The 13,249-nt window shown below is 44.9% G+C and overlaps 1 protein-coding gene across 4 annotated transcripts; it reads left to right on the top strand.

Moving 5' to 3' along the window:
- Positions 1-3,739: 3,739 nt before the first annotated feature.
- On the top strand, positions 3,740-12,564 carry LOC110510303 (serine/arginine-rich splicing factor 1B). Of its 4 annotated transcripts, none has more exons than XR_002471548.2 (5): positions 3,740-4,389; positions 8,740-8,939; positions 9,165-9,337; positions 9,451-10,176; positions 11,987-12,564. XR_002471548.2 is itself a non-coding variant. In XM_021591702.2 (4 exons), the coding sequence occupies exons 1-4, from the start codon at positions 4,178-4,180 to the stop codon at positions 9,646-9,648; spliced, it is 783 nt and encodes a 260-aa protein (XP_021447377.1). In that variant the 5' UTR covers positions 3,740-4,177; the 3' UTR covers positions 9,649-12,564. The 4 variants fall into 4 exon arrangements, 1 of the variants encoding a protein (XP_021447377.1); XR_005040373.1 differs by having other exon boundaries at positions 9,451-10,387; positions 10,507-12,564; XR_005040372.1 differs by having other exon boundaries at positions 9,451-10,387; positions 10,422-12,564.
- Positions 12,565-13,249: the final 685 nt, after the last annotated feature.

The raw sequence follows: 13,249 nt of genomic DNA, 5'->3' as shown, positions 1-13,249 counted from the left end.
CGAGGTTTATGAATCGGTCTCTACTCCTCTGCTGGTCTATACCGATCATAACCCTCTCGTTTTCCTGCAAAAGACTCCATGAATCGCCGGCTCACTGGAGTCTTATGTTGCAGGAGTTTCCCCTTGAAATCAGACGCGTCCGTGGACAACTTGGTTGCTGACTGTCTATCAAGGGTGGGCAGTCAATAGCTTTTTCTGACCAAAAATATTTGGACACCTGCTCATCGAACATTTCATTCCAAAATCATAGGCATTAATATGGAGTTGGTCCCCCTTTGCTGCTATAACAGCCTCGACTCTTCTGGGAAGGCTTTCCACTTGATGTTGGAACATTGCTGCAGGGACATGATTCCATTCAGCCACAAGAGCATTAGTGAGGTCAGGCACTGATGTTGAGTGATAAGGCCTGGCCCGTAGTCGCGTTCCAATTCATCCCAAAGGTGTTCAATGGGGTTGAGGTCAGGGTTCTGTGCAGGCCAGTCAAGTTCTTCCACACAGATCTTGACAAACCATTTCTGCATGTACCTCGCTTTGTGCATGGGGGCATTGTCATGATGAAACAGGAAAGGGCCTAAGCCAAACTGTTGCCACAAAGTTGGAAGCACAGAATCGTCTAGAATGTCATTGTATGCTGTAGCGTTAAGATTTCCCTTCACTGGAACTAAGGGGCTTGAACCATGAAAAACAGCCCCAGACCATTATTCCTCCTCCACCAAACTTTACAGTTGGCACTATGCATTGGGGCAGGTAGTGTTCTCATGGCATCCGCCAAACCCAAATTAGTCCGTTGAATATACTTTTGTATACAGTGCCTTCGGAAAGTATTCAGACCCCTTGACTTTTTCCACATTTTGTTAGGTTACAGCCTTTTTCTAAAATTGATTGAATTGTTTTTTCTCCTCATCAATCTACACACAATACTCCATAATGACAAAGCAAAAACAGAGAGAAGAGAGGATCTACAGAGGATCTACAGAGGATCTACAGAGAAGAATGAGAGAAACTCCCCAAATACAGGTGTGCCAAGCTTATAGTGTTTTTTTATTTCACCTTTATTTAACCAGGTAGGCCAGTTGAGAACAAGTTCTCATTTACAACTGCGACCTGGCCAAGATAAAGCAAAGCAGTGCGACCAAAACAACAACACAGAGTTACACATGGGATAAACAAACGTACAGTCAATAACACAATAGAAAAATCTGTATACCGTGTGTGCAAATGAAGCAAGGAGGTAGTGGCAAAGTAATTACAATTTAGCAATTAACACTGGATTGATATATGTGCAGATGATGATGTAGAGTCAAGAAGACTCGAGGCGGTAATCGCTGCCAAAGGTGTTTCAACAACTACTGGCAAATCCTTTTTAATCCTTGTCATATGAAGAAAAATAATATAGAGAAATTATAGATGAAACATATCGGTGCTAATCGGTCATAAACATTACACAACAAGTTGGAAATCGCAAATTCAACAATGAGTGGTTTGGAAGGAATCAGTGGCTGACTGCAAGCATTGCAAAACCAGCCTGCTATTCAATGGAGTGGCTGTGTGGTCCCAAGTCTAAGATTAAGGGTCTCTTTTCCTAGTTTAAAATGATAAACATTCAACATTGGCCATGCTGTCAATGAAGCATGATTTGTGCCGCGCTCAAAACAACTTTTAACTTGGAACTGCAAAACCTGACTTTAGTGAGTTCAAGATTAAACTGGGAACTCGGGTAAATGAGCTACGACTGAGAAAATACGTTTTTAAATTTCATCTAACTCAGAATTGTAAATCGGGAACGATCACTGACGTCATCAGTGTGCAAAGGGCTTTGAAGAATCTAAAAAATATATTTTGATTTGTTTAACACTTTTTTTGGTTACTACATGATTCCATATGTGTTATTTCATAGTTTTGATGTCTTCACTATTATTCTACAATGTAGAAGTGTAGTTCAATTTAAGTTAATAAAATGTTATTTTGTTTGTAAATGTACATTTGTGAATATGAAATTTGGCCAAAAGAATAATGAAATTACATAAAATTATTTAAACTTATTTCTATCGTAGGTAAAGAATCCAAGCACTACATCGCTCCATAATAGTGTAAAATCTTCATAAATGTGTTTGATTATAAATCTACTGATGTCTTGCCACAGATTCCTTACATGAACACAATGCCGAAAAAGATGCAACACTGTTTCTGGGTACAATTTGGAGAATAAAAAATAAAAAACTTCATCTAGTGGTTGTCAGGATAATATTTATGAATCGTAGGTAGGTTCTGAGGTTCAGGTCTCGACACGTTCCTGAATAATAAAGCAACACCTGAGGGAATGGCATCTAAAATAATTGCAAAATCTTTAAGTGTTACTGGGATCTTGTAAAATTATCCTTATAAGGAAGTAATTAACCCTCTGCATTTACCAGTTGTCACACCAATACCATATTATTTCGGAACCAAAATTCTAAAAACAAACAAGTATTTTTATTCAATATATCCCGATTATTCCATATATAATATCTGTGTGGAGAAAAATTTGGCTTATAAATTAAGTACCATGACAAGAAAGTTTCGCTTGAACTGTCAATATTAAAATTGCAAACCAACATGAAGTTAAGTTCACCAAAAGTAAAGAGGACCGAGGAATAAAGTTCCACATAGAAGTGGGTCTTCTTAGGAATTGTTTTATCCAATTGATCTTAAATCATATTTTATGGTAGTAAAGTCTAGAAAATTCAGCCCACCATTCTCATAAGTGTTCATTACAACAGTTTTTTCTACTGTAATGGGTACGGTTTCTCCACAGAAAGTTGAAAAGCATCTGGTTCTCCTTGCTTATTTTACCGTCAAGATATAAACAGAGCGCCATATGTTAGTCTAGAGATACCTTTAGCCTTGGTAATTAGGACTCTTCCTTTTACAGATAAATCCCTCTGCAGCCATTGATTTAGCTTCTTCTGGTTTTTTAAAAATGTATTTTGAGGGTTAAAATGTAGTAAGCCACTAGACTTCTGATCCTTTGTAATGGTTATGCCTAAATATGTAAGTTCTTCTTTTACTGGAATACCATAATATGAAGGTGTCACACAATATTTGACAGCCATGAGTTCACATTTATTAATGTTAAAACAGACCAGATGCTTTGGAAATGGATTATATATCACATTGATCGATATGGGAATCTGACCAGCGTCTTTCAGAAAAAGTGTAGTATTGTCAGCCAGCTGGCATATAATAATTTATTTACCAGCTATGGAAAGACCTTGTACAGGACTCTTATTTAAAGAATTTGTAAGAAGTTGAGTGATTAATAAAAATGGATACGGTGAGATAGGACAACCTTGCCTAATTCCTTTCTATAACTCAAATCTAGGTAAGTGCTTGTTTCTCCTCTGCACCTAACAGGACCGCTGGCATTCGCGTCATTACATCTCCCTCGTCTGATTGGTCGTTTCGCACGAACCTAACCCTATGCGTCATCACACTCCCTCTGATTGGTCAAGTAGGCGGGCCTTCCGAATTTGTGGCTGTGGTAGCTAGTGACGACCAAATGAACGCGAGACCAAAGACATTGCAGTATGAAGATATGCAGATCCCCGATCACGCGTGTAGGTGTCATGGCGACGTTGGCTGGCTAAGCGCTTGCGTAGAAAACGTCATCGGGTCTAACGGTCGTCTCGCGCCGAACTGCGCAGGTGCAGGCCGTCAAAAATCAAAACGCATGCCTTCGATTTAGTCGTTTTTGACGAAAATGAAAACGTGTCACTTTCCCGAGGTTGGAGTAATAACATGTTAAAATACTTAAAACATTGTTTAGTATCTAGCTTGTGCCTTTTAGATAAAAACAAAACAAAGGAAGAACGTTTCGCTTCTCTTAACACCAAACCACGGCCTGCTTCGCAAGTGTTCCCGGAAGTCTTACGATGTTGCGCCTCTGGGTTTAAAAACTCTGTGGCGAGATCTCGGCACCATTTTGTGAAGCCACTCAAGCCTGCGAGAGTTGTGGTGGGAATATTTGTATTTTGTTGCTAGTGAGCTAGCAAAACTTGGTGTGAACTGTTAACGACTGACCAAACATAGCTTGCTGTATTTTTTTTATATATATATTTTTACAATAGCAATTAGCTAAATTAACGTTAAAAGTGGTCTCCTAACTTTTAAAACACGAAAGTTAGTTATCAGTCTACGGATGTCTGGAGATAATATGTCGGGCGGCGGGAGCGTGGTTCGTGGCCCAGCGGGAAACAACGACTGTCGGATCTACGTGGGTAACCTGCCGCCTGATATTCGCACTAAAGACGTGGAGGATGTGTTTTATAAGTATGGGGCGATCCGAGATATCGATCTGAAGAACCGGAGAGGAGGACCTCCGTTCGCTTTTGTGGAATTCGAGGACCCCAGGTAAATTAGCTGACTATGCTAAAAACATAATAATCCGCTTTCAGAACAAAACCGATAGCTAAGTAGCTAGCGGCGGAAAGGGAACAACTAGCTACCCCTTAGCTACCTCGTGTTGAGGCGGAGATATTGGTTGGTGTTTTGTTGCCAGACAGTTTTTTTTACCAGAGTTTAAAAAATATATACTATAAATAGGTTATTTTGCTTTTTTCTACTATGGTCAAGAGCCAAGTTATTGAGGTGGTTGTCACTAGTTTCCACAGTCCATAATTATGGCTAAACGGAGAGCTGCGCAAGATGGCGATGGGCCGGACACATGACTTTTTAACGCTTCCCTTTTTAAATTAGTTAAATGCATTAGTTTGGCCCAACTGCCTGCCGTAGTTTTAGAAGTAATCGCGGAAACATATTTGACGGTGTTTTTTTTCACCCTGCCAGCTCCTACTCGTTTTATTGAGCACCGTTGCACCAACTCGCCTTTCTAACTTTCTATGCTCAGCCCCATTGTTCCGCGTGAGTGCCAGCCTGTTAACCCACCCAAACCGTCTGTTTACCGAAGATATTAATAAAGTTACTATGTGAGAGCGTCCGCTGTTCGCATGGGTACACCTTGATGGCCTACGGTGACAGGTTGCTGGCGTGTGTAAATCAAAAGTGAAACATTATATTCTTCTCGTGGTTAGCAATCCATTCAGGGTGTAAAACCTAACAATTGTCCCGGTCTTTTTCAAGATGTGGCCAATTTTAAAGCACTTTTTTTGGTTTGAAGAAAACCGTTTTTTATTTAAATGTATTAGGAATCATTGTTTCTAGCTGGCTGCGGGGTAATTTGCGTTGACATCTGTAACACGAGAGACACATTTAATATGTTGGGGAGATGAAACAATGGAAGCCCATTCATTTTGAATGAAGGAAGCAAAGTGGGCGAGGGGCGGGACCAAAGTTGGGTAAAGCTGAACTTCATGCAAATAATCCGAGACATCGCATTGTTATTTACCAATCCAAGCTCACTGTAGTTTCCAGCCCCTACTGGATTGGCTGTTAATACCTATCACCACCTGGCCTGATTGCTAGCGCCAACATGAGGAGGAAGCAATCATGGCTATCCGTTAGTGGGTAGCCTAGTGGTTAGTGTTGGACCTGTTTTTTTTTTTTTCTTCTCTTTTTTCTCCTTTATTTAACCAGGTAGGTCAGTTGAGAACAAGTTCTCTTTTACAACTGCGACCTGGCCAAGATAATTCAAAACAGTGTGACAAAAACAACAGTTACACAAAGAATAAACAAAAGTACAGTCAAGGGAAAAGTCTATATACAGTGTGTGCAAATGAGGTGCGATTAGGGCGGTACGGCAATAAATAGGCCGTAGTGGCAAAATAATGACAATTTAGCAATTAAACACTGGAGTGATAGATGTGCAAGTAGAGATACTGGGGTGCAAAGGAGAAAAAAAGAACAATATGGGGATGGGGTAGTTTCAATGATCTGTGAGCTGCTTTGATAGCTGATGCTTAAAGTTAGTGAGGGCGATATGAGTCTCCATCTAAAGTGATTTTTGCAATTTGTTAGTCATTGGCAGCATAGAACTGGAAGGAAAGACGGCCAAAGGAGGCATTGGCTTTGGTGGTGACCAGTGAAATATACCTGCTGGAGTGCGTGCCAGTGAGCTGAGATAAGGTGGTGCTTTACCTAGCAAAGACTTATAGATGACTTGGAGCCAGTTGGTTTGGTGATGAATATGAAGTGAGGGCCAGCCAACGAGAGCATACAGGTCGTAGTGGTGGGTAGTATATGGGGCTTTGGTGACAAAACGGATTGCACTGTGATAGACTGCATCTAATTTGCTGAGTAGACTGTTGGAGGCTATTTTGTAAATGACATCGTCGAGGATTGGTAGGAAGGTCAGTTTTACGAGGGTATGTTTGGCAGCATGAGTGAAGGAGGCTTTGTTTCGAAATAGGAAGCCGGTTCTAATTTGATTTTGGATTGGAGATGCTTAATGTGAGTCTGGAAGGAGAGTTTACAGTCTAACCAGACACCTAAAATATGTTGACAACTACAAATACCTACGTCAGAACCATCCAGTGTATTGATGCTGGGCAGGTGCGGGCAGCGATCGGTTAAAGAACAGGCATTTAGTTTTACTTGCATTTACGAGCAGGCAGTTGGGGGCAACGGAGGGAGTTTTGTATGGCATTGAAGTGCGTAACAGTGTCCAAAGAATGGCCAGTAAGTATACAGAATGGTGTCATCTGCATAGAGGTAGATCAGAGAATCACCAGCAGCAAGAGCGACATTGATGTATACAGAGAAGAGTCAGCCTAAGAATTGGACCCTTGTGGCACCCCCATAGAGACTGCCAGAGGTCCGGACAACAGGCCCTCCGATTTGACACACTGAACTCTGTCTGAGAAGTAGTTGGTGAACCAGGCGAGGCAGTCACCAAGGCTGAGTCTGTCAATAAGAATGTTGTGATTGACAGAGTCAAAAGCCTTGGCCAGGTCGATGAATACCGCTACACAGTATTATTGTCTCTTATCGATGGAGGTTATGATATCGTTTAGGACCTTGAGCGTGGCTGAGGTGCATCCATGACCAGCTTCGGAAACCAGAATGCACAGTGGAGAAGGTATGGTGGCATTCGAAATGGTCATGGCTTTCAAAGACCTTAGAAAGGCAGGGTAGGATAGATATAGGTCTGTAGCAGTTTGGGTCTCGAGTGTCCCCCTTCGAAGAGTGGGATGACCGCGGCAGCTTTCTAATCTTTTGGGGATCTCAGACGATACGAAAGAGAGGTTGAACAGGCTAGTAATAGGGGTTGCAACAATTGCAGAGGATAATTTTAGAAAGAGAGGGTCCAGATTGTCTAGCCCAGCTGATTTGTAGGGATCCAGATTTTGCAGCTTTTTCAGAACATCAGCCATCTGGATTTGGGTGAAGGAGAAATGGGGGGCGCTTGGGCAAGTTGCTGTGGGGGGTGCAGAGCTGTTGACCGGGGTAGGGGTATTTTTGGTGGCCTTCCTAAGCCAGGGCCGACAGGTTAACAAAATGAGGTACCGTGCTATTGTAACAGTCCGGGGGGCATTAGCTGTGTAGCCGAGTGATCATAGGGTCGAAAGAGTAGCAATAGGTGAGTCAGGGTGCTGTTTTCACTTCTCCGCTATGCAATCTGTTTTTATATCTTTCTCTCTCACTGGGGTCACAGCATTCAGAAAAAGCTAGCGGGCCGGGGCTAGTGGATGGTTCTGTGGCAATGTCGTAACAGAATAGCCTGTTGAGACCACATCGGGCGATCATCTAGGCAGTCCAGTTGTCATGGATTGGCGGGGCTCCGTGCCGACAATAAAGGGTCCAGGCCAATTGGCGAAGGAGTTATTGTAGCCCTAGAATTAGTTGGTGCTTGCTCGTTTGCAGCTAGCTAGCTGCGATGATCCGGTGTAATGATCCAGAGCGGGCAGGAATCCGGTGATGTGGTAGAGAGAAGCAGTCCGATATGCTCTGGGTTGATATCGCGCTGTGTAAGACTGGCAGGTGACTGTCCGAGCTAAGGCTGGCTGATTCCAGGGGGGGAAAGGCGAGGACTGCTAGCCGTGGCTAACAAAGAATAGTAGCTAGTTAGCTGGCTAGAGGACCGCTAGCCGTGGCTAACAAAGACTAGTAGCTAGTTAGCTGGCTAGAGGACCGCTAGCCGTGGCTAACAAAGAATAGTAGCTAGTTAGCTGGCTAGAGGACCGCTAGCCGTGGCTAACAAAGACTAGTAGCTAGTTAGCTGGCTAGCTCCTGATGGACGTTCCAGTTATAAGTAATAAAATGACAAAATAATATATCTGTACTACATTGGGTGAGTTGCAGGAAAGTATATTTAGTTCGTAGATCGAAGTGAGATTAAGATGTAATGAAAAAAGACCGGCTATTGACACCGATATACATGTCCTACTGCGCCGCCGAAAGGTTGTAAGATCGAATCCCCGAGCTGACAAGGTAAAAATCTGTCCTTCTACCCCTGAACAAGGCAGTTAACCCACTCTTCCTAGCCGTCATTATAACTGATTTTCCTAGTTAAATAAAGGTTAAATAAAATGTGCTGCTCGGGTTCACTGGGGGTGTGTTCACACATTTTTTCACGGAACAGCCAATCAGACTGTTACATTTTATGTATTTGGTCTGGTTGGTTTCATGGCAACTGTGCAGACATTTAAACAACTCAGTGAAAACAGGTAGGCTGTGGAATGTGCTTTTCACAAACTGATGCGTAGGCAGCAGAGTGAAGTAGCTAGCTAATTAACTATTGGCCCTCTCAAACTCTGTCTGTGTTACATCTTTCTCTCTCACTCTCTTGATGTCTGTGTCTCCCAGGGATGCTGATGATGCGGTGCATGGCCGTGATGGTTATGACTATGATGGTTACCGTCTCCGGGTGGAGTTCCCCCGTAGTGGGCGTGGGGGAGGGAGAGGGGGTGGTGGCGGCGGCAGGGGTGGCGGCGATGGAGGAGGAGCCCCAAGAGGACGATACGGACCTCCCTCACGGCGCTCAGAGTACAGAGTCATCGTCTCAGGTCTGTCTTTACCCCTCCCCTCCTGTCTTTACTGTGTTGCCCCTCTACCACCTCCTCCTCCCTCTCCAGGTCTCCTCTTGTCTTTACCCTGTTGCTCCTCCTCCTCCCTCTCCAGGTCTCCTCCTGTCTTTACACTGTTGCCCCTCTACCACCTCCTCCTCCCTCTCCAGGTCTCCTCCTGTCTTTACTGTGTTGCCCCTCTACCACCTCCTCCTCCCTCTCCAGGTCTCCCCTCTAGTGGTAGCTGGCAGGACCTAAAGGACCACATGCGCGAGGCAGGTGATGTATGTTACGCTGACGTGTTCCGGGACGGTACCGGCGTGGTGGAGTTCGTACGCAAGGAGGACATGACCTACGCTGTCCGCAAGCTGGACAACACCAAGTTCCGCTCCCACGAGGTAGGTCAGAGGTTGGTCTGGACTCCAGGGGTGGAACACTGTTGGTTGGAGTCCACACCCTATACTCTATGTGTCTCTCATCAGGCAGCCTTCTCTCTCTCCTGTGTGTTTAGGGAGAGACTGCGTATGTGCGTGTGAAGGTGGACGGACCTCGCAGCCCCAGTTACGGACGCTCCCGCTCTCGTAGCCGTAGCAACGGGCGTAGCAACGGGCGTAGCAACAGCCGCTCGCGCAGCTTCTCACCGCCGCGACGCAGCCGTCCCTCGCCACGCTACTCGCCACGACACTCCCGATCACGCTCCCGCAGCTAGACACAAACCACATACACACACCTCCAGCCCAGCGGCCCCCAGGGAGAGGATACATCAGACCAGGAGATGGACAGACTGGGTGGACATTCTAATGAATTACACCTAATGTTCTCTTGCCTCGGCTATCTCTTGTTCTTTCATCCCCGTTTCCTGGTCTAGTTTGCCTCAGCTGTGGTTTTGGCTTATGACCTCTGTTCTCTTTGTATCTGCTGACCCCTCATCTTCCCCCGCTCTTTCTCCCATCTTCTCCCCCCCCCCCATCTGTGTAAAGGGCTTTAATTGTTCTGTTTCTGTTAGTTTTGACTGGGGGGGGAGAAGAAGAGGTTTCATTTTGTGTTTGTGGGGAGGGATGGTATTTTCTTTGGCCTGTTGTGGTGTCTGTGATGTGTTGTTGTGCTGACCTCTGACCTGTCTGTCGTGTCTCTCTGTAGAGATCACAGGAGCAAGCTGATAGGCTGCTGGGAAACAGGAAACTGTTCATATTAGGATTAACAGGAGGAGCAGGAGGAGTCAAATAACCAGCCAATGGTATGACGGCAGTAGTCTCTCATCCAATCAGCTGTCAGACCTGATGTTTTAGTGACCAGTAATATTATTGAGCTGGTTTTAACTTTCTACTCTTAACTCTCTCATATTAGAGTGCTTTGCCACCTCTCCTTCCCTCGATCCCATCCTCCCCTGGTTTTCTATTCACGGTTTCTGGTCAGAGTAGCATGCATGGCAGTGTGCGTCTGTGGAGGTAGTGCGTCTGTGGAGGTAGTGCGTCTGTGGAGGTAGTGCGTCTGTGGAGGTAGTGCGTCTGTGGAGGTAGTGCGTCTGTGGAGGTAGTGCGTCTGTGGAGGTAGTGCGTCTGTGGAGGTAGTGCGTCTGTGGAGGTAGTGCGTCTGTGGAGGTAGTGCGTCTGTGGAGGTAGTGCGTCGGTAGGGTAGTGTAGTGCGTCGGTAGTGTAGTGCGTCGGTAGGTGGCAGTATCAATAGGAGAGTGTGTGTGTCTGGCATTGTTATTAGTGGTTGGTTAGTCTTGGTTCAGAGAACTTTAGTTCTAATGTTGAGGTGAGTTTTCTTCTGTAAATGTCTTCTCTTAAACACAGCTTTCAGAGCCAGCAGGTTGTGATGGCTGATTGGCTGTAGCTAGACTTGGGCGGTATACCGTATTTTACTATACACAGATATTGATGCAGGGACCGGTTTGGGTTTTTACTTTACCTTCTAGAACGATATTTGAACGTTTGGTTTGTTAAATGTGATGCGCTGTGTGTAACGTCCGTTTTTATAGTTGACTTGGCTACTTGGGTCATCTCTCGCCATGCCACTTTCTAGCCCCGCCCCCCCCCGTCACTCAAGGAGCATAATTGTTGTTGCTTGACCAGGAGACGCTTGCGTTCAGTTTGCATGGTCAATGTAACACGTGCAACAATGTTGACGACAACAATGCTGTTTTCACTTTGCTTCTTAATATAAATCTAGTAGCGTTCCATAATTACACTATTAGTTTGTTTCTTACACCTGCAAATTTGTATTATAGAAAGTTGGGCCTTAATCTTGTTAGCCGCTAATGCTAACTGCTAGCTCGCTAATAAATGAACCGAGTCAGAGCAAATGTAACTAGCTATACAGCCTGATAATACCAGTGATGGTGTAGAACTAAATCGGCATGTTGGTACAACAGTATTTTCGAAATCAGAGGAACATGTGAATGTTAGTTACATGAAGTAACTTAGAGAACCTTCAATGTAGCCAAAGATTAGAGTCCCATAGGAAACACTGACCATCACTTTGGTTCCTACCCTGTCACAATAAATCCTCCTGGCATTTTCATGTCAAACAACAACCACTATTATATTCGAACTATAGAATTAACCCTGCCTAATCATTATTTCCTTTTATTTCAACGGTTCACCCAAGTGTTTTGCTCTAAATCGCAAGTCCAATTGCAACATTTGGTTAAAAATAAAGCCTAGTTTTTTTTTTTGCCCATATTGTGCAGCCAGTCTTACGGCAGTGTGGAAATGATCCTCAGTGCAGGAAACACAGAAATGTATGAAAATGTTTTTGGTTGAATTGAACAGTAGAAAACAAAGGAGAAAGACCCATTTGAAATCACATAGTAACAATACTCACAAAGAAAATTAAGGACTTTTATTAAAAACATTAAATACTGGCATACCATTTTTTTTTTTAAATATTGTTTTTACACCGTGATATAATATTTTGGCCATATCGCCAAGTCCTAACTATAGCAGGTTGTGATAGTGTGGCTGATTGGCTGTAGCAGGCTGTGAGTGATTCTAACCTGTTGCTCCTTCCTTCTCTCTGTTGGGTGCGGGATCTGTCTCAAGGAGGGCTGTGATTGGAGGAGGGCTCTGTCTCCCCGTCCTGGAGCCAATCAGACCTTCAGGATTCAGGATCAGAGCAGGGATTAGGATTAAGGATGGAGAGAGAACGCGGAGTGGGACAGGAGCATAGGATCGGGACCAGCCCCCAGGCCACAGCCCAGCCCACTGGAACCTAGATACTAGACCTAAGTCACTCAAATGGCTCTCAAACACCCAAAATTAGTTTATTCCCCCCCCCCGTGTGGACTCCACAGCGTCCTTCTAGGATCCTGACCAGCGTTCTTTTATTATTTGAGTGGAGCTCAACGCAAAACCAGGAGTCTGGCTCAGGATGGAGGGAGGCGCACATAAGGAGATTGGTAACTAGAAGGGAATTACAATCTGGGGGGGTTAAATGTGTTTGTTCTATAAAGGGATTGAGAGTAATGTGTTTAGTTTGTTTGGAGGGTGTGTTTTTTTAAAAGTTTATTTTTATTTTTAGGTTTGCATTGTTTCCTCAGTATATTTTAGGATTTGTTTGTTTCCCTAGTTGGTAACTTTTCATGTTTCAGCACCTCTTCAATAAAGTGTCTTCTACAGTAGCTAGTCTGTGTGCCTCTGATTCTTGTTCCTCTTGATTCTTCTACAGTAGCTACCGTAGGGATGCAAACTAGTCACCTTTCGGGCGAAATGTGCCGTTTTCAATCCAAAATAGGTGACCTACGTGATTTGTGTCGAATCAATTAAAAGTGTTTTGGGGGGGGGGGGATGTGAATGAGTGATGTGCGTTTGGACCAATCCCGGCTGTTTCCAAGGCTCAGCCAGTCGTTCACATGACAACAAAACGCAGCGCCCGACTGAAGAGAGAAGAGACTTGTCCGTTACAGAAGCGCGTCTCCCTGAACGGTAACGGTGGGTGAGGTAAAGTTGGGTGAGACCGGGGTGAGGTAACGGTGGTGGGTGAGACCGGGGTGAGGTAACGGTGGTGGGTGAGCCCGGGGTGAGGTAACGGTGGTGGCTAAGACCGGGGTGAGGAGGTTACAGCAGCGTGTCTCCCTGAACGGTAACTGAGGTAACGGTAGGAGAGGCCGGGGTGAGGTGACGGTAGGAGAGGCCGGGGTGGGGTGACGGTAGGAGAGGCCGGGGTGAGGTGACGGTAGGAGAGGCCGGGGTGGGGTGACGGTAGGAGAGGCCGGGGTGAGGTGACGGTAGGAGAGGCCGGGGTGGGGTGACGGTAGGAGAGGCCGGGGTGGGGTGACGGTAGGAGAGGCCGGGGTGAGGTGACGG

The sequence above is a fragment of the Oncorhynchus mykiss genome, chromosome Y (assembly GCF_013265735.2).
Source record: "Oncorhynchus mykiss isolate Arlee chromosome Y, USDA_OmykA_1.1, whole genome shotgun sequence".
Lineage (NCBI taxonomy): Eukaryota > Metazoa > Chordata > Actinopteri > Salmoniformes > Salmonidae > Oncorhynchus > Oncorhynchus mykiss.
This window is presented reverse-complemented; position numbering and strand designations above follow the sequence as displayed.

What these genes read in the sequence shown, in the direction of transcription:
- LOC110510303 (XM_021591702.2), top strand. Translation starts at nt 4,178, where the DNA reads ATGTCTGGAGATAATATGTCGGGCGGCGGGAGCGTGGTTCGTGGCCCA. An exon ending in GTGGAATTCGAGGACCCCAG is followed by an intron (nt 4,390 to 8,739) that starts GTAAATTAGCTG and finishes TGTGTCTCCCAG; the next exon opens with GGATGCTGATGATGCGGTGC. An exon ending in GTACAGAGTCATCGTCTCAG is followed by an intron (nt 8,940 to 9,164) that starts GTCTGTCTTTAC and finishes CTCCCTCTCCAG; the next exon opens with GTCTCCCCTCTAGTGGTAGC.